Here is a 22,409-nt window from a genome sequence, read left to right on the forward strand (position 1 = left end):
AATACCTTAGAACATGTTTTAATTGATAATTCCAAAATAATGGGCAATAAAACATTAAATTCATTGAGAGTAGCGCTACTCAACGCGGTGACCCTAATAGAAAAATTAAAAGAAAAAAAAGCTATACTCTCTACATTTCATGACGATCCAATTCTGGAAAGGTATGTCTAAAGATATAACTGAGTACATTAAAAAATGTCAGAAATGCCAAAAATCAAAAGTGACAAGAAGTAAAACAACCCCCTTGTAATGGTTGACTTAAGCATGAGAAGCCGAGGGGTATAACAGTACCCAAACACTGGTGATTCGTGCTCTCACTCTTCTACTCGATTATGAATAATGGCGGGCGGAATCCTCTGGTGCCTTAGCTCCTTCGGCAAAGGGGTGGGTCGGATTGCCTTTCATAACGGTCCACACATATTTAATTGTTAGGATTCCTACGGAAACTATAAGTTACTAGGCTTGTACATTCCATACTAAAAGAAGAAAACTAAAAAATAAAACGGAACTCGCCATGTGAAAAAAAAGAAGAATGTTACAGACGACAGCAAGACTAAACGGTAGCAAGGTCTTTGGTGGAATTTGAACCTCGCTTTCTCTACCCAACCCGACCATAATCTTCACGATAGCATCTTCGAAAATTCCCTATAGAGACTTCCGATTTTATTTAAGCTGCCATGTCAACTCAGGATAATTACAGGTTTAGCAATTCATGATTTTTTTTAAGCTCATATAATAAATTTATTTACAAAAGAGGCTGGATTGCCGAACAAATAAGAAGTAGTAATAGTATTCATTTATGCAACTTCACTGAGCGCTTACTCAAAACAAATTAAAAAAACTAAAAAAAATCTCCTTCATTTACTTAAATTACTATCAAAATTTTCATTCAGTACATTTCCTTAGATCTAAAAGTATTTCATTTAATTCATTTTGTGGTGTCTTATCTTAATATTTATGGTTAAATGTTGAGATTTTTATCAAACGAACTATGCATAAGGTAAGAAATATTTTTTTGAATAAGAATGCTAGGCCATATGGAGTCGCGTTATGGAAAAATAAAAATTAAAAAAATTTCCTTTCGTAACGGGCTCTCTAGTATTTAAATTTCGTTTAATTTCAAGGTTTAGATATATAACTTTTTTTTTTCTTTCTGTCACCCCCTAATCTTTATATTCATTTGAAATGTTCTTGTAAGAATGTAGGTATGGCATACTCTACGACAATACGAAATTACTCTTAGCTTTACGAACTCACATGTGTCCAGTTCCAGCGTTGAAAGGCCTTCCAGCGGTGAAATGATGGATGCTAGCGGAGATTAATTGAAGTATAAAAATTACGGGGCTACATGACGGCGGTTACGAAAAAACACTCTCGCAAGTCGACGCAAGTATGGTCTAGCAACCTGCACTACTTTTATCCTAATCCCTTATCCGCTGACGGTCCAGGTTTTGGTTTCCATAAATGATCCTGACTGGGAAAAGTAACTGGTGCGGCTAAGCTCATCCTGCGGTGCGAAGTTAGTTGTAGTTGTTCTACTGCGCACCGATCTATACATATCTAGATAGGTCGGGGTGTCCAATCAGTGATTAATCGAAGGGTAAGGCTTCGGGAACTTGGCGTAGCTCCCAGAAAGACAATTGCTTCAATTATCCGTAGCCAGGGGTTGTCCTACGCAGTATAATAACGCTAGTGGGTAGTCAGAATCCCTCCGACCGGCCAGTATTTGCAGAGGCCCGGTGGCCAGATGAAAACTTGATACTGCCAACAGAGCGGGTTTTAGTTGGGGGCACTAGTGCAAGTCGGCGACATACCTATTCTCTTGGGAGAATTCCCTCCGAGGGGGTTATGCGAATCACGTGGTTGGGGCTCCAAGGCGAGGCAACCACCGCGAAAACCCAGTTGTCACTTAAAATTTTGGGGCAGTTTCGTTTTTCCCTCCAGTATGTGATCAGATCACGTCACCGATCAGACGACGCTAGTAAGTAGTGGCGCTTAATCTTTAACTCTATTAAGAGGACTTGCACAATGATTTAGCCGGAATATGTTTCTGGTTACGAAAAGAGCGGGACTGTAGCCGCGTGGGCATTTATATACCACCAAATTCCAATAATTATAGCTGTGCTTCTATTGGAAAGTTGGAAGACGCTCTCAGTGTTGGGCAACGTTTTCGGACATGTTAATCGATAATTAGACTGAGGTTATCGACCACAGCCTAAAAGCATACCCACTGAATGAACTAACCCATCCCTAGAGTCAAGTTCTCAGTTGTAAGTGGCCAACATTTATAATTTTTTCTATTTGCAAATTCTTTTCGCTTACCATGCCGACCATTACACCACCCGATAATATTTCTTCGTTAGATGCAATATTAGCGGGAATTAGCTTCGAATGTCCTTTGCATGATACGTTCCTACCTCTTTTCCTTGTAAATTTTCAAGCTGGTAATAACAATTTCCTAGTTTCTTCTTGATTCGGGACTTTACAAATTGTGGGCCTAATTTCGAGTTAAAATTCTGCGCGAATTTGCTTTGGGCAAAATTTCGACGGAATACTTCCTGTCCTTCCTTAAAGGAAATTGGTTTCGCGCGTAGGTTATATTGCCGCACATTGCTATCATAGGCACGACAAATATTGGCCTGAATGTCTTTTCGAATGATGGCTAAATTGTCAGATCGGGAAATCGGTGTTATCGGTTCTTCCAATAGGGATAAATTTTTTAGCAGTTTATAATCAGATCCATGGGTAATCATATCTAATCCTAAGAAAGGCAGCTTTAAATTGGACTCCATTGTCGCTCACGATGGTTTCGGGAACACCTACACTATGAAAGACATGTTTTAAAAGAAAATCTATGATTGCCGTTGAGGTAAATCTTTTTAGGGGTTGTAACCAAGGATATTTGCTAAAGTGGTCTAATACTATAAGCAATCCCACATGTCCTTGCTTACTACGGGGATAGGGTCCGAGCAAGTCAATATATAGCCGTTGAAATGGTCGGTACGATGGACAATGCTCACCCATGGGTGGACGTAACGTATAATTCGGGGCTTTGTTCTCCTTACATGCGTCACAGGATCGAATGTAATCTCTAACATCTTTTGCTAACCCGGGCCAAAATAGATTCCGGCGTAGCCTTGCGATGGTCTTCTGCATTCCGGCATGGGAGGACGTAAGACTATCGTGTGCCTGTCGAAGCACTTTCGGTCTTAACGTTTCGGGAACCCAGAGTTTCCAGGACTGTTTGTCGTGAAACTCATTTCGGTCAGCGTGTTCTGTACGAATGTACAAAAATTTATCTACTATTTTGGATGTCGGGAAATTTTTCTTTGCTATTCGTAAATTTAGTTTTTAGCGTCGTGTAAGTGTCCTCGTTAAACGCTTCCGAGCTAATGTCGATTATAGGGGCCATGTCTAATGCATTTATTTCGTTCTCGAATAGTCTAGACAAAGCGTCAGGGACAACATGATCTTTTCCTTTTCGATGCGAGAATGAAAATTTGAACTGTTGCAATCTAAAAATCCACCTAGCCAGTCTTCCTGTTACATTCTGTTGGCGCATGAGCCATAATAAGCTAGAATGATCGGTAACTACTTCAAAGTCCTGCAGTTCTAAGTAGCAGCGAAACTTTTCAATGGCTAATACCACTGCTAAGCATTCTCGTTCGGTGACGCTATAATTACGTTGTGATCGACTTAATTTTTTTGACATATAGGCAATGGGCTTTTCAGCTTTATCTTCCGCTAGTTGAACCAACACTGCACCGATGCCGAAATCACTGGCGTCACAGTGAAGATAAAACTTCTTCTCAAAGTCTGGGTTTGTTAAAACCGGTGCAGAGGTCAATATGATTTTTAGTCTATCCATCGCTACTTGAGCTTCTGGAGGCCAAGCAAATTTTAACTTTTTAGAAAGCACATCTGTGATTGGACATGTGAGATCCGCGAAATTGGGTATGAACCGACGGTACCAGCCACAAACTCCAAGAAATCCCCTTACTTGTTTCAGATTTCTGGGAGCTGGCCAATTTACTATACAGATTTTAGCTGGGTCCGAACAAATACCTCCACTACCAATGACGTAACCCAAATAATTGATGCTTGTTACTCCAAACTGGCTTTTGTCCATGTTAAGAGTAAGATTGGCTTTGCGAAATTCCTCGGCCAATCGAATCAGTACTACGGAGTGAGACTCAAAATCTTCGGACACAACGCAAAGATCGTCTAAGTATCCAAAGACACAATAGCGCAGATCGGCTGGAATGATCTGATCCATTAAGCGACACATCGTAGATGGTGCATTACAAAGCCCGAATGGCATAACCTTAAACTGGTATAACGGTCGCCCTGGCAACGTGAATGCAGTTAAAGGTTTTGATTCAGCACTGAGCTGTATTTGCCAATAAGCATCTTTTAAATCGAGCTTAGATATGATGTTAGCTTTGGGCAATCGGGAAAATATTCCGTCAATGCTGGGCAACGGATAAGCATCCTTCTTGGTAGCATCGTTAAGCCTGCGTGCATCCAGGCAAAGTCGAATTTTATTAGGTTTGACGACCAGACGCAATGGAGAACTCCATGGGCTTACAGAAGGCTCAATAACATCTAATCGCAGCATTCGATCAGTTTCCGCATACAGTAATTTCTCTACTGCGGGACTGACTGGATAGAATCTCTGTTTAACGGGCTTTGCATTTCCGACGTCAATGCAATGTTCAATAAGTGAGGTGCGACCTAATCTCTCTGAAGCTTTTGGAAATAATTGCTTCACTACTGCTAGACGCTGACTTTCAGACGACGTTAAGGGATACATGTTTTCCCCGGCCAACTTATTGTCTTCGATTGGTACGTGTACGGATGATATAATATTTGGAGCAATTTGGAAAGTTCTCCAAAAGTCGTGGCCAAGAATAAGTCTTTGTTTGATACTGGGAATTATATACAACCGTAGGGGTTTCCTAACTTTATTATAGGTTAGTTCGATGTCTAGGAACCCTATTATGGTTTGATTTTCACCACTTGCTGTCTTAGCTCGCGATTTGATAGGTTTAAATTGAGGATGACTTAAAAAATCCTGTTGTGCTAGCTCTTCTCCGACAACTAATGTTCGCTCCTGTGTCCAACACACCAAGTTCTGTATACCCCATGAACGATACTTCAGCATAGCTTCGCAAGTCACACGATTTGTTAAAGATAGTGGAAATTTGTAATTGTTTATTTCTCCTAACCTCGGCATAAAATGACTTTAATCTAAGTGTGCGCCGATTGCGGTGCGGCTTTATATCCGGAAATAGTCGCTTCCTTACTTCAGCATAGTTTTTGACCCGTTCTTCATATGGGCGCAATCGCATCGGAATGCAGTTAGCCATCGTTGGCTTATGTAATGTGGCCTTTTCATTTAAATTTTCGGGGGCATTCGGTTCTTGTTGAATGCTCCCGTAGGTCGGTTTTCCGATTGCTTTTGAAGGCAATTTTGACATTGCGGCTTGTAGGTGTCTGGCCTGCCACAGCCGTAGCAAATTACTCGACGATCTGCTAAGCAGTTCTCCCAGATGTGACCTATTTCTTCGCAGTTCCAGCACTTTAGCTTTTCCGTAGATCTACGTAAAGCAGCAATTTCTGCACCCGTTGGAGAAATTTCTTCTACCTCCGAGCTATGATCTTCTAACGCAAAAACCTGTCGGCGATTTGGAATTGATTTTGTCTTAACTTGTTCTGTCCGGCAACGTTGACGGAGTGACGCACAAATGTTAGACCAAACTATTCCATCTACCTGCTTGTGGTATCTCCAATACCATGATCTAGCCTTACCGGTGAACAATACATGCATGTTCTTACACATACTTGTAAAGTCACTGCCCAAGGTTTCGTCTGTGAGCGCTTTAATTCTATATATAAATTCTTCAACGCCTAACCCGTCAGTAGATCCATCCAAATGTACTCCCCACTTTTGCATGATGTCGACTGTCTGCCGAGAACTTATTGAGGACGAACTGAAAGAGGCTTGCTCCCGAGTCATGTCCGGCCCTTGGGAGTTGCTTGGTGGTGGAAGGTGCTGTATGGATAAGGACGATAAAACCCTGGTAATGGTTTGCTCTATCATATCTTGAATTGTATTATAATCCACCGCTTGAGTTCGACGTGAGTCGATGGTTCTGACTGGTCGACCCGAACGGGGCCTTCCACGAGGGGGTCTAGCAATACCCTCACGATGCTCGGTACTTTGACTAGCATCCAATACAGAAGACGGAGCACCACTGGTATTCAAAGGAAGTGGTTCCGGTATGTTGGCCGGATTAGCTTCTTCTAACTGGGCTAGAGCTCTGGCTAAGTTTCTAGTAGTTACTCCACACTGAACCGGCGCTGTCGGCACAGGCAATGGTTGCGCTCGAAATGGCGAACAATTTCCAACCACTACTTTAATTTCTTTTTTATTAATTGGAGCATTACAAGAATAACAACACGAATTCTCGGTTAACCAGGCTTCTACACAATTTTTATGAAAGACATGCTTACACGCTAAATGATAACAAGGATTGGTGTTATCCATAACCGTTGAGCAAGGAGCGCAATTATTCTCCATATTACCTTCAGAAGAAGTTCTGGGAGGCGTATTCACTACTGGCATTGCTGGTCATCTTAATTTTTTTTTTCCTTTAGATTTTTATCCTGAATTTGACATTTGATGGCAATTTAATAAAATGGAGGTAATTGTATTAGCCTGCCGTATCTATAACTAGCGTTGAGGATTGGACTATTGAAAGTCTGATTTCCCGATTGAAATGAGTGCGTTGACTAACTTTCTACAGGTTTCTGTTCGGCAAGTGGAAGCATTAAGCTGCATCCTCACAAGTTCCAGACAACAGATACTTCTAGATCGTATTTTTACTGACAACTCGCAACTCACAGAGCTATCAGATGTGTTTTAAGGAATTTGCAGCAGTAGCGGCCTGTGGAAACAACACTCTACCAGCTGAGCGATCATTAAGTATTGATATTCGATCAGAGTCAATTCATCAATATTCTTTAAGTGCTCGTCCCTTTCGCTTGCAAATAAGCGACTGGGATTCTGCACAAACTCCTACCACTGAAGCATTGATAGTTAGGGACACAAGATTTCCGAATAGCTGATGTTTTGCTAAATTCATGGGTTGGTGTACACTTCAGGTTTCTCGGTTTGATATCCGCGTCCGAATAGCAACGTCGTAGGCCTTATTAATGGTCGCACTTCTCCTCTGAAATGCGATAGAAAGATCACGCCGATCTAACTACTTCCACACTTCAGTATCCTTGGGAAATCCATAAAGGACAATAAATTGGATTAGGAAATCTATACCACTGAACGTTGTAATCGTACCGTGGCCTGCCCCACGTTGGGCGCCAAAAGTTATGTAATGGTTGACTTAAGCATGAGAAGCCGAGGGGTATAACAGTACCCAACACTGGTGATTCGTGCTCTCACTCTTCTACTCGATTATGAATAATGGCGGCGGAATCCTCTGGTGCCTTAGCTCTTTCGGCGATGGGGTGGGTCGGATTGCCTTTCATAACGGTCCACACATATTTAATTGTTAGGATTCCTACGGAAACTATAAGTTACTAGGCTTGTACATTCCATACTAAAAGAAGAAAACTAAAAAATAAAACGGAACTCGCCATGTGAAAAAAAAGAAGAATGTTACAGACGACAGCAAGACTAAACGGTAGCAAGGTCTTTGGTGGAATTTGAACCTCGCATTCTCTACCCAACCCGACCATAATCTTCACGATAGCATCTTCGAAAATTCCCTATAGAGACTTCCGATTTTATTTAAGCTGCCATGTCAACTCAAGATAATTACAGGTTTAGCAATTCATGATTTTTTTTAAGTTCATATAATAAATTTATTTACAAAAGAGGCTGGATTGCCGAACAAATAAGAAGTAGTAATAGTATTCATTTATGCAACTTCATTGAGCGCTTACTCAAAACAAATTAAAAAAACTAAAAAAAATCTCCTTCATTTACTTAAATTACTATCAAAATTTTCATTCAGTACATTTCCTTAGATCTAAAAGTATTTCATTTAAATCATTTTGTGATGTCTTATCTTAATATTTATGGTTAAATGTTGAGATTTTTATCAAACGAACTATGCATAAGGTTAGAAATATTTTTTTGAATAAGAATGCTAGGCCATATGGAGTCGCGTTATGGAAAAATAAAAATTAAAAAAATTTCCTTTCGTAACGGGCTCTCTAGTATTTAAATTTCGTTTAATTTCAAGGTTTAGATATATAACTTTTTTTTTCTTTCTGTCACCCCCTAATCTTTATATTCATTTGAAATGTTCTTGTAAGAATGTAGGTATGGCATACTCTACGACAATACGAAATTACTCTTAGCTTTACGAACTCACATGTGTCCAGTTCCAGCGTTGAAAGGCCTTCCAGCGGTGAAATGATGGATGCTAGCGGAGATTAATTGAAGTATAAAAATTACGGGGCTACATGACGGCGGTTACGAAAAAACACTCTCGCAAGTCGACGCAAGTATGGTCTAGCAACCTGCACTACTTTTATCCTAATCCCTTATCCGCTGACGGTCCAGGTTTTGGTTTCCATAAATGATCCTGACTGGGAAAAGTAACTGGTGCGGCTAAGCTCATCCTGCGGTGCGAAGTTAGTTGTAGTTGTTCTACTGCGCACCGATCTATACATATCTAGATAGGTCGGGGTGTCCAATCAGTGATTAATCGAAGGGTAAGGCTTCGGGAACTTGGCGTAGCTCCCAGAAAGATAATTGCTTCAATTATCCGTAGCCAGGGGTTGTCCTACGCAGTATAATAACGCTAGTGGGTAGTCAGAATCCCTCCGACCGGCCAGTATTTGCAGAGGCCCGGTGGCCAGATGAAAACTTGATACTGCCAACAGAGCGGGTTTTAGTTGGGGGCACTAGTGCAAGTCGGCGACATACCTATTCTCTTGGGAGAATTCCCTCCGAGGGGGTTATGCGAATCACGTGGTTGGGGCTCCAAGGCGAGGCAACCACCGCGAAAACCCAGTTGTCACTTAAAATTTTGGGGCAGTTTCGTTTTTCCCTCCAGTATGTGATCAGATCACGTCACCGATCAGACGACGCTAGTAAGTAGTGGCGCTTAATCTTTAACTCTATTAAGAGGACTTGCACAATGATTTAGCCGGAATATGTTTCTGGTTACGAAAAGAGCGGGACTGTAGCCGCGTGGGCATTTATATACCACCAAATTCCAATAATTATAGCTGTGCTTCTATTGGAAAGTTGGAAGACGCTCTCAGTGTTGGGCAACGTTTTCGGACATGTTAATCGATAATTAGACTGAGGTTATCGACCACAGCCTAAAAGCATACCCACTGAATGAACTAACCCATCCCTAGAGTCAAGTTCTCAGTTGTAAGTGGCCAACATTTATAATTTTTTCTATTTGCAAATTCTTTTCGCTTACCATGCCGACCATTACACCACCCGATAATATTTCTTCGTTAGATGCAATATTAGCGGGAATTAGCTTCGAATGTCCTTTGCATGATACGTTCCTACCTCTTTTCCTTGTAAATTTTCAAGCTGGTAATAACAATTTCCTAGTTTCTTCTTGATTCGGGACTTTACAAATTGTGGGCCTAATTTTGAGTTAAAATTCTGCGCGAATTTGCTTTGGGCAAAATTTCGACGGAATACTTCCTGTCCTTCCTTAAAGGAAATTGGTTTCGCGCGTAGGTTATATTGCCGCACATTGCTATCATAGGCACGACAAATATTGGCCTGAATGTCTTTTCGAATGATGGCTAAATTGTCAGATCGGGAAATCGGTGTTATCGGTTCTTCCAATAGGGATAAATTTTTTAGCAGTTTATAATCAGATCCATGGGTAATCATATCTAATCCTAAGAAAGGCAGCTTTAAATTGGACTCCATTGTCGCTCACGATGGTTTCGGGAACACCTACACTATGAAAGACATGTTTTAAAAGAAAATCTATGATTGCCGTTGAGGTAAATCTTTTTAGGGGTTGTAACCAAGGATATTTGCTAAAGTGGTCTAATACTATAAGCAATCCCACATGTCCTTGCTTACTACGGGGATAGGGTCCGAGCAAGTCAATATATAGCCGTTGAAATGGTCGGTACGATGGACAATGCTCACCCATGGGTGGACGTAACGTATAATTCGGGGCTTTGTTCTCCTTACATGCGTCACAGGATCGAATGTAATCTCTAACATCTTTTGCTAACCCGGGCCAAAATAGATTCCGGCGTAGCCTTGCGATGGTCTTCTGCATTCCGGCATGGGAGGACGTAAGACTATCGTGTGCCTGTCGAAGCACTTTCGGTCTTAACGTTTCGGGAACCCAAGGTTTCCAGGACTGTTTGTCGTGAAACTCATTTCGGTCAGCGTGTTCTGTACGAATGTACAAAAATTTATCTACTATTTTGGATGTCGGGAAATTTTTCTTTGCTATTCGTAAATTTAGTTTTTAGCGTCGTGTAAGTGTCCTCGTTAAACGCTTCCGAGCTAATGTCGATTATAGGGGCCATGTCTAATGCATTTATTTCGTTCTCGAATAGTCTAGACAAAGCGTCAGGGACAACATGATCTTTTCCTTTTCGATGCGAGAATGAAAATTTGAACTGTTGCAATCTAAAAATCCACCTAGCCAGTCTTCCTGTTACATTCTGTTGGCGCATGAGCCATAATAAGCTAGAATGATCGGTAACTACTTCAAAGTCCTGCAGTTCTAAGTAGCAGCGAAACTTTTCAATGGCTAATACCATTGCTAAGCATTCTCGTTCGGTGACGCTATAATTACGTTGTGATCGACTTAATTTTTTTGACATATAGGCAATGGGCTTTTCAGCTTTATCTTCCGCTAGTTGAACCAACACTGCACCGATGCCGAAATCACTGGCGTCACAGTGAAGATAAAACTTCTTCTCAAAGTCTGGGTTTGTTAAAACCGGTGCAGAGGTCAATATGATTTTTAGTCTATCCATCGCTACTTGAGCTTCTGGAGGCCAAGCAAATTTTAACTTTTTAGAAAGCACATCTGTGATTGGACATGTGAGATCCGCGAAATTGGGTATGAACCGACGGTACCAGCCACAAACTCCAAGAAATCCCCTTACTTGTTTCAGATTTCTGGGAGCTGGCCAATTTACTATACACGAGATTTTAGCTGGGTCCGAACAAATACCTCCACTACCAATGACGTAACCCAAATAATTGATGCTTGTTACTCCAAACTGGCTTTTGTCCATGTTAAGAGTAAGATTGGCTTTGCGAAATTCCTCGGCCAATCGAATCAGTACTACGGAGTGAGACTCAAAATCTTCGGACACAACGCAAAGATCGTCTAAGTATCCAAAGACACAATAGCGCAGATCGGCTGGAATGATCTGATCCATTAAGCGACACATCGTAGATGGTGCATTACAAAGCCCGAATGGCATAACCTTAAACTGGTATAACGGTCGCCCTGGCAACGTGAATGCAGTTAAAGGTTTTGATTCAGCACTGAGCTGTATTTGCCAATAAGCATCTTTTAAATCGAGCTTAGATATGATGTTAGCTTTGGGCAATCGGGAAAATATTCCGTCAATGCTGGGCAACGGATAAGCATCCTTCTTGGTAGCATCGTTAAGCCTGCGTGCATCCAGGCAAAGTCGAATTTTATTAGGTTTGACGACCAGACGCAATGGAGAACTCCATGGGCTTACAGAAGGCTCAATAACATCTAATCGCAGCATTCGATCAGTTTCTGCATACAGTAATTTCTCTACTGCGGGACTGACTGGATAGAATCTCTGTTTAACGGGCTTTGCATTTCCGACGTCAATGCAATGTTCAATAAGTGAGGTGCGACCTAATCTCTCTGAAGCTTTTGGAAATAATTGCTTCACTACTGCTAGACGCTGACTTTCAGACGACGTTAAGGGATACATGTTTTCCCCGGCCAACTTATTGTCTTCGATTGGTACGTGTACGGATGATATAATATTTGGAGCAATTTGGAAAGTTCTCCAAAAGTCGTGGCCAAGAATAAGTCTTTGTTTGATACTGGGAATTATATACAACCGTAGGGGTTTCCTAACTTTATTATAGGTTAGTTCGATGTCTAGGAACCCTATTATGGTTTGATTTTCACCACTTGCTGTCTTAGCTCGCGATTTGATAGGTTTAAATTGAGGATGACTTAAAAAATCCTGTTGTGCTAGCTCTTCTCCGACAACTAATGTTCGCTCCTGTGTCCAACACACCAAGTTCTGTATACCCCATGAACGATACTTCAGCATAGCTTCGCAAGTCACACGATTTGTTAAAGATAGTGGAAATTTGTAATTGTTTATTTCTCCTAACCTCGGCATAAAATGACTTTAATCTAAGTGTGCGCCGATTGCGGTGCGGCTTTATATCCGGAAATAGTCGCTTCCTTACTTCAGCATAGTTTTTGACCCGTTCTTCATATGGGCGCAATCGCATCGGAATGCAGTTAGCCATCGTTGGCTTATGTAATGTGGCCTTTTCATTTAAATTTTCGGGGGCATTCGGTTCTTGTTGAATGCTCCCGTAGGTCGGTTTTCCGATTGCTTTTGAAGGCAATTTTGACATTGCGGCTTGTAGGTGTCTGGCCTGCCACAGCCGTAGCAAATTACTCGACGATCTGCTAAGCAGTTCTCCCAGATGTGACCTTTTTCTTCGCAGTTCCAGCACTTTAGCTTTTCCGTAGATCTACGTAAAGCAGCAATTTCTGCACCCGTTGGAGAAATTTCTTCTACCTCCGAGCTATGATCTTCTAACGCAAAAACCTGTCGGCGATTTGGAATTGATTTTGTCTTAACTTGTTCTGTCCGGCAACGTTGACGGAGTGACGCACAAATGTTAGACCAAACTATTCCATCTACCTGCTTGTGGTATCTCCAATACCATGATCTAGCCTTACCGGTGAACAATACATGCATGTTCTTACACATACTTGTAAAGTCACTGCCCAAGGTTTCGTCTGTGAGCGCTTTAATTCTATATATAAATTCTTCAACGCCTAACCCGTCAGTAGATCCATCAAAATGTACTCCCCACTTTTGCATGATGTCGACTGTCTGCCGAGAACTTATTGAGGACGAACTGAAAGAGGCTTGCTCACGAGTCATGTCCGGCCCTTGGGAGTTGCTTGGTGGTGGAAGGTGCTGTATGGATAAGGACGATAAAACCCTGGTAATGGTTTGCTCTATCATATCTTGAATTGTATTATAATCCACCGCTTGAGTTCGACGTGAGTCGATGGTTCTGACTGGTCGACCCGAACGGGGCCTTCCACGAGGGGGTCTAGCAATACCCTCACGATGCTCGGTACTTTGACTAGCATCCAATACAGAAGACGGAGCACCACTGGTATTCAAAGGAAGTGGTTCCGGTATGTTGGCCGGATTAGCTTCTTCTAACTGGGCTAGAGCTCTGGCTAAGTTTCTAGTAGTTACTCCACACTGAACCGTCGCTGTCGGCACAGGCAATGGTTGCGCTCGAAATGGCGAACAATTTCCAACCACTACTTTAATTTCTTTTTTATTAATTGGAGCATTACAAGAATAACAACACGAATTCTCGGTTAACCAGGCTTCTACACAATTTTTATGAAAGACATGCTTGCACGCTAAATGATAACAAGGATTGGTGTTATCCATAACCGTTGAGCAAGGAGCGCAATTATTCTCCATGTTACCTTCAGAAGAAGTTCTGGGAGGCGTATTCACTACTGGCATTGCTGGTCATCTTAATTTTTTTTTTCCTGAATTTGACATTTGATGGCAATTTAATAAAATGGAGGTAATTGTATTAGCCTGCCGTATCTATAACTAGCGTTGAGGATTGGACTATTGAAAGTCTGATTTCCCGATTGAAATGAGTGCGTTGACTAACTTTCTACAGGTTTCTGTTCGGCAAGTGGAAGCATTAAGCTGCATCCTCACAAGTTCCAGACAACAGATACTTCTAGATCGTATTTTTACTGACAACTCGCAACTCACAGAGCTATCAGATGTGTTTTAAGGAATTTGCAGCAGTAGCGGCCTGTGGAAACAACACTCTACCAGCTGAGCGATCATTAAGTATTGATATTCGATCAGAGTCAATTCATCAATATTCTTTAAGTGCTCGTCCCTTTCGCTTGCAAATAAGCGACTGGGATTCTGCACAAACTCCTACCACTGAACAGTAGAGCATTGATAGTTAGGGACACAAGATTTCCGAATAGCTGATGTTTTGCTAAATTCATGGGTTGGTGTACACTTCAGGTTTCTCGGTTTGATATCCGGGTCCGAATAGCAACGTCGTAGGCCTTATTAATGGTCGCACTTCTCCCTCTGAAATGCGATAGAAAGATCACGCCGATCTAACTACTTCCACACTTCAGTATCCTTGGGAAATCCCATAAAGGACAATAAATTGGATTAGGAAATCTATACCACTGAACGTTGTAATCGTACCGTGGCCTGCCCCACGTTGGGCGCCAAAAGTTATGTAATGGTTGACTTAAGCATGAGAAGCCGAGGGGTATAACAGTACCCAAGCACTGGTGATTCGTGCTCTCACTCTTCTACTCGATTATGAATAATGGCGGGCGGAATCCTCTGGTGCCTTAGCTCTTTCGGCGATGGGGTGGGTCGGATTGCCTTTCATAACGGTCCACACATATTTAATTGTTAGGATTCCTACGGAAACTATAAGTTACTAGGCTTGTACATTCCATACTAAAAGAAGAAAACTAAAAAATAAAACGGAACTCGCCATGTGAAAAAAAAGAAGAATGTTACAGACGACAGCAAGACTAAACGGTAGCAAGGTGTTTGGTGGAATTTGAACCTCGCTTTCTCTACCCAACCCGACCATAATCTTCACGATAGCATCTTCGAAAATTCCCTATAGAGACTTCCGATTTTATTTAAGCTGCCATGTCAACTCAGGATAATTACAGGTTTAGCAATTCATGATTTTTTTTAAGTTCATATAATAAATTTATTTACAAAAGAGGCTGGATTGCCGAACAAATAAGAAGTAGTAATAGTATTCATTTATGCAACTTCATTGAGCGCTTACTCAAAACAAATTAAAAAAACTAAAAAAAATCTCCTTCATTTACTTAAATTACTATCAAAATTTTCATTCAGTACATTTCCTTAGATCTAAAAGTATTTCATTTAATTCATTTTGTGATGTCTTATCTTAATATTTATGGTTAAATGTTGAGATTTTTATCAAACGAACTATGCATAAGGTTAGAAATATTTTTTTGAATAAGAATGCTAGGCCATATGGAGTCGCGTTATGGAAAAATAAAAATTAAAAAAATTTCCTTTCGTAACGGGCTCTCTAGTATTTAAATTTCGTTTAATTTCAAGGTTTAGATATATAACTTTTTTTTTCTTTCTGTCACCCCCTAATCTTTATATTCATTTGAAATGTTCTTGTAAGAATGTAGGTATGGCATACTCTACGACAATACGAAATTACTCTTAGCTTTACGAACTCACATGTGTCCAGTTCCAGCGTTGAAAGGCCTTCCAGCGGTGAAATGATGGATGCTAGCGGAGATTAATTGAAGTATAAAAATTACGGGGCTACATGACGGCGGTTACGAAAAAACACTCTCGCAAGTCGACGCAAGTATGGTCTAGCAACCTGCACTACTTTTATCCTAATCCCTTATCCGCTGACGGTCCAGGTTTTGGTTTCCATAAATGATCCTGACTGGGAAAAGTAACTGGTGCGGCTAAGCTCATCCTGCGGTGCGAAGTTAGTTGTAGTTGTTCTACTGCGCACCGATCTATACATATATAGATAGGTCGGGGTGTCCAATCAGTGATTAATCGAAGGGTAAGGCTTCGGGAACTTGGCGTAGCTCCCAGAAAGACAATTGCTTCAATTATCCGTAGCCAGGGGTTGTTCTACGCAGTATAATAACACTAGTGGGTAGTCAGAATCCCTCCGACCGGCCAGTATTTGCAGAGGCCCGGTGGCCAGATGAAAACTTGATACTGCCAACAGAGCGGGTTTTAGTTGGGGGCACTAGTGCAAGTCGGCGACATACCTATTCTCTTGGGAGAATTCCCTCCGAGGGGGTTATGCGAATCACGTGGTTGGGGCTCCAAGGCGAGGCAACCACCGCGAAAACCCAGTTGTCACTTAAAATTTTGGGGCAGTTTCGTTTTTCCCTCCAGTATGTGATCAGATCACGTCACCGATCAGACGACGCTAGTAAGTAGTGGCGCTTAATCTTTAACTCTATTAAGAGGACTTGCACAATGATTTAGCCGGAATATGTTTCTGGTTACGAAAAGAGCGGGACTGTAGCCGCGTGGGCATTTATATACCACCAAATTCCAATAATTATAGCTGTGCTTCTATTGGAAAGTATGAAGACGCTCTTAGTGTTGGACAACGTTTTCGGACATGTTAATCGATGATTAGACTGAGGTTATCGACCACAGCCTAAAAGCATACCCACTGAATGAACTAACCCATCCCTAGAGTCAAGTTCTCAGTTGTAAGTGGCCAACATTGCATTTATAATTTTTTCTATTTGCAAATTCTTTTCGCTTACCATGCCGACCATTACACATTTTACAATAAGAGAAACTCCAATAAAAGCTTTCGGCCGGGTAATAGTGGACACTATTGGTCCGCTACCAAAATGAGAAAATGGCAACGAACATGTAATCACACTAATATGTAATTTAACTAAATATATAGTTGCCATACCAGTCGCAATTAAAAGCGCAAATACTGTCGCTAAAGCTATTTATGAATCTTTTATTCTAAAGTACGCTCCAATAAAGAAGTTCATTACGGACATGGGAACAGAATATAATAATTCAGTTATAAATGACTTGTGCAAATGTCTTAAAACAGTTGGAACAGTAGAAAAAAGTCACCGTACGTTCAATTAATATATACGTTCATACATATCGGTTAATAAAACTGATTGGGACGTAGGCTTCAATATTTCGTATACTGTTTCAACACAACCCCATCAATGGCACATAACCATTGTCCATATGAAATTGTCTTTGGTAAAAAAAATAATTTACCAAAACATTTTATTAGCATAAGTAATATAGAACCCATATATAATATAGATGATTATGCTAAGGATTGTAAATATAGATTAGAAGTAGTCCATAAAAGAGCTAGAGTTATGATAGATGAACATAAAGAACAAATTAAGAATCTTTATGATCAGAAAGCAAAAAACTTAGATATATCAGTAGGAGATAAAGTTCTATTAAAAAACCAAACAGGACATAAGTTAGAATCTCAATATATAGCGGTCCATATAAAGTAACGGAAATAGGAGACTATAATAACATTATAACAGTTTACGTTTGGCAGCCGATGCGATCAGTTGTACATCTCTCCCAAATCAAACTTCTAAGCGTGTCAAGCTTAAGTGGCAAATAAACAACTTTCTATAAATAGATCGCGCTTATCAGTTAGGACACCAGTCGTTACAAGCTTACAACAAATTTAAGAAGCTTAAAACCCAACCGAAATGCGTCCTCCACCAGACATTTGGAAGGAAAAGCCTTCACCAACAAGCAAATTTCTGATAATAACCAGAACCGATGAAACAACTTTCGCAGGAGTCTCACCGTTCACGATCAAAAATGTAATTGACCTCACGGCCGAAGGTGCAGTCGTTAGTTGTAAGAGACTACGCGACGGAAACCTTCTCCTACAAACAAAGACAACCATTCTGCACATACCCGTAGCAGTCTCAGAGCACCGAACTCTGAACTACTCAAAGGGTGTAATATACTTCAACGATCTACGGGGAATTGAGGAAGAAGAGATTCTTCATCACCTGAAAAGCCAAAAAGTTTCCGCCGTAAGAAAAATTATGAAGACTCTTACAGTAGAGCCGACAGAAACTGGACTTATTACCCTGACATTCGAAAAACTAGACCTCCCGGAATACGTCTATATTGGATACGAAAGAGTCCAAGTTCGTCCTGATATACCAGCCCCAATGAGATGCAACAACTGTCTACGTCTAGGCCATCTCCAAAAATTCTGTAAGAACACAGAGACCTGCTTTATGTGCAGCCAACCTGCACATATCGACTTCACATCAGGGGAAAAATGCGAACGCGGAGTCTGCTGCATCAACTGTACCGGAAAAAGGATGCCGGATAATAAACACCATCCTAGAGACAGAAATTGCCCAGTATTTTTTAGCAATAAAGAAATACAAGCTATAAAAACCCTCCAAAAAGTGGACAACAGAACTGCCTGGTCGCTATACAGGAAGAGACACCATCATGATGGATCCCTTTACGCATCGGTGGCAATACACAACGATTGACACAGAATCCGCCCTCGACATCAGCATCAACCTCCCATCACACACCATCATTAGAAGACACTTGCAGACCCATCATAGGATATGACGACAAAGAAGATGAAATTATGCTATCGGGCTCATCCTCTACCGAGGAAAGAAACATTAAGGATAGGACAAACTGTAAAGTAAATATACTCCCTAGAAATATAAGTAACAGAACTAAAAGAAATCTTATTAATAGAGAAAAACCAAGTAGCACAATAATAACAAGATCAAAGCTTAAAAATATTACAGAATTAACTCAAAACTAATCGAAAAATCCAAATAAGCACAAAAACTAGATATAAATATGGCCCTTAAAGGAACATTAACGGCTACACAAACAATTATAATGAACTCTTAATTCTTATAAAACAACATAAACCCAAAGTTATTTCCCTTTAGGAAACACACATAACTCTCTCCCTACAATTCCCCATCCCTGTAAATTACATAATGTACAATACTACGTCAATCATAGGAAAATGTGGAGTCGCCTTGCTGATCCACAAATCTCCTCAACATAAACCAATTCCAGTAGGCTATACTTTCGATGCCATTGCGTTAGAAAATCACTCATAACAAAAATTTAACATCTTTTCTGCGTATATTCACCTTCACAAAAATTCACTACTTTGGATTTAGAAAACACACTACCTCAGTCACCAACTCCTTCGTTGATCACTGGTGACTTAAATGGTTGGCATACTCTCTGGGGTTCCCCCATGAGCAATCGCAGGGGTCGGATTCTCGGAGATTACATTCTTCAAAACAACTTCATCATTTTAAACAATGGCCAACCACACACAGCTCCTACACCCACATCGATATAGCCTTATGTTCACAAAGCCTCCAAAACCACTGTAAATTCAAAGTCATGGACTCACCCCAGGGTAGTGACCATTTCCCAATAACAATCAACCTTTTTACCCAATAAAACAGATATTTAATTACAAAAGAAGATTTATAACTAAAAGAGCAAATTGGACAAAATTTGAAAGCCTAACAAACTGTGTTAATAGCAAAATCCCGGCTTCAACCAACACAAACATAGAACATAGTAACATAAATAAAATCATACTAACTGGCGCTTACAGTAGTATTCCCCAATCTCAACCACCAAAAACTCAACACAATGTGCCATGGTGGAACAAAAAATTAAGTAAGTTGAAATTAAACAAAAACCGAGCCTGGAGATTGTTTAATAGAGATATGAGTCAAGAAAACTTAATACAATTTAAAAAAGCTAATGCGCAGCTCAGAAGAGAAATTCGACTTAGTAAGAAAGAAAGTTTACACGCACTGATTTCCACAATTTCAAGCCAATCCAAGAATGAATTGGTTTGGAACAACATTAGACAATTTTGCGGTATTAGACAATTTTTGCAGTATTAAAAACAAGAGAGAACGCTATAGTCGAGTTCCCCGACTATCTGATACCCGTTACTCAGCTAGTGGAAGTGTGAAGGAGAGTCTTCAACACTGACAGTTTTTGGAAGTTTGTGGGCGTTAGAGTGGGCGTGGCAAAAAGTTTTTTTGCAAATCAATAGAAATTTACAGGATTAATTCAAAAATGAAAAAATATTAAATTATTTTTCAAAAGTGTAGGCGTGGCAGTTTTGGGCGGTTTGTGGGCGTTAGAGTGGGCGTGGCAACATGAATCGACAAACTTGCGCTGCGTCTATGTCTCTGGAGTCTGTATGCCTAATCTCAACTTTCTAGCTTTTATAGTTCCTGAGATCTCGACGTTCATACGGACAGACAGACGGACGAACAGACGGACGGACAGACGGACATGGCCAGATCGACTTGGCTATTGATCCTGATCAAGAATATATATATGCTCGGAAACGCTTCCTTCTGCCTGTTACATACTTTTCAACGAATCTAGTATACCCTTTTACTCTACGAGTAACGGGTATAACAATAAAAACCCTACTTAATAACGCTCTTCGGACCGCGATAGGCGTCTTCTGCTCAACACCTCTTTATGATATCTACGTTGAATCCAATGTCACCCCTCTAGAAACCAGAATACAAAACCTTCAAGCTAAATTATCGAAAACAATAACCCAATCAACTGAAACAATCATCGGCAAAATCATAAAAAACAATATCACAAAATACAGAAACTCAGCCATACAGAATTCTATTACCGTTTGCGCTAACCTAGATTTCCCTGTCACCCCAATAAAACTCATAAAAAAATCAAAACCGCCCTGGCACTTACAATCAGAATCCATAGACACAGGATTAAGCAAATACAATAAAGATCAAACCAATATGAGAATATTCCCAAAAGAATTTTTAGAAATAAAAGCAAAAATGAACAACTATACAATTATTTATACCGACGGATCACAATGTAACCACATAACTGCTTATGCTATAACCACAGAAAACACTATTCTTAAAACGGCCATTCTCCCGATCTACTCATCAGTTTTTGCAGCAGAAATAGTCGCGATATTAGAAGCCCTTGAGATAGGTCGCTTAATTAAGGGAACAATTTGCATCTGCTCGGACTCACTGTCTGCCTTAAACGCAATAAAAACAAGAGAGAACGCTATAGTCGAGTTCCCCGACTATCTGATACCCGTTACTCAGCTAGTGTAAGTGCGAAGGACAGTTTTTGGCGGTTTGTGGGCGTTAGAGTGGGCGTGGCCAAAAGTTTTTTGGCAAATAGATAGAAATTTACAAGACTAATACAAAAATGAAAAAATATCAAAACATTTTTCAAAAGTGTGGGCGTGGCAGCTTTGGGCGGTTTGTGGGCGTTAGAGTGGGCGTGGCCAAAAGTTTTTTAGCAAATAGATAGAAATTTACAAGACTAATACAAATATGAAAAAATATCGAAACATTTTTCAAAAGTGTGGGCGTGGCAGCTTTGGGCGGTTTGTGGGCGTTAGAGTGGGCGTGGCAAAAAGTTTTTTTGCAAATCGATAGAAATTTACAAGACCAATACAAAAATGAAAAAATATTAAAACATTTTTCAAAAATGTGGGCGTGGCAGTTTTGGGCGGTTTGTGGGCGTTAGAGTGGGCGTGGCAACCTGAATCGACAAACTTGCGCTGCGCCTATGTCCCTGGAGTCTGTATACTTAATCTCAACTTTCTAGCTTTTGTAGTTCCTGAGATCTCGACGTTCATACGGACAGACGGACAGACGGACAGACGGACAGACGGACAGACGGACAGACGGACAGACGGACAGACGGACGGACAGACGGACATGGCCAGATCGACTCGGCTACTGATCCTGATCAAGAATATATATACTTTATATGGTCGGAAACGCTTCCTTCTGCCTGTTACATACTTTTCAACGAATCTAGTATACCCTTTTACTCTACGAGTAACGGGTATAAATATCGACAACTCCTCATATTACCCTACACTAATTCGAAGACTACTTACAAACCTCCAACCAATATTAAAAATCCTGTGGATCCCAAGCCATGTGGGAATCACAGGAAATGAATTTGCAGACGACTCCGCAAAATACGCAACTACAGCGCCTCTGATCACCACTTTAAATCTCAACCAGACCGATATAAACAGATGCATAAAGTCAGACAACTCCCTAAACCTATTACAACATGCTTCAAGCTGGTACCAATCTATAAACATACAAAAATTTAATATCAATGACTACTCAAAACACAAGGAAATCACTAGATTATCAAGACGTGATCAAACTAAGTTTATTCGACTACGTCTAGGCCACACAAGACTCACCAATCAATATAGATTATTGCAGGCAACATCTAACCCCTGCCATTTCTGCAACCAAAACACAATGACCTTGATTCACATACTTAATGAGTGTCCAGCATTTAATACAGCCCGCATCCACTTCCCTAATGGTAACCTCAACTCCTCCCTCTCCGAGCCTTCAACTACTAACATCCATAAAATCCTAAACTTCCTCGAAAATAAAAATATTATCAATTCTCTACAACAATTAAGCGTTAACTTTGACTAGCATTACAATTAGTAGACTCTAAAAATACAGAAAAAT

The 22,409-nt window shown here is 40.6% G+C and overlaps 1 protein-coding gene across 1 annotated transcript; it reads left to right on the plus strand.

Annotated features, from left to right (window-relative positions):
* The first annotated feature begins 17,558 nt into the window (after positions 1–17,558).
* LOC122319674 lies at positions 17,559–18,371 on the plus strand. Its single transcript, XM_043207269.1, has one exon. The coding sequence runs from the start codon at positions 17,559–17,561 to the stop codon at positions 18,369–18,371; it is 813 nt and encodes a 270-aa protein (XP_043063204.1).
* The last annotated feature ends 4,038 nt before the right edge of the window (positions 18,372–22,409 follow it).

Source organism: Drosophila yakuba, unplaced genomic scaffold (assembly GCF_016746365.2).
Source record: "Drosophila yakuba strain Tai18E2 unplaced genomic scaffold, Prin_Dyak_Tai18E2_2.1 Segkk50_quiver_pilon_scaf, whole genome shotgun sequence".
NCBI lineage: Eukaryota > Metazoa > Arthropoda > Insecta > Diptera > Drosophilidae > Drosophila > Drosophila yakuba.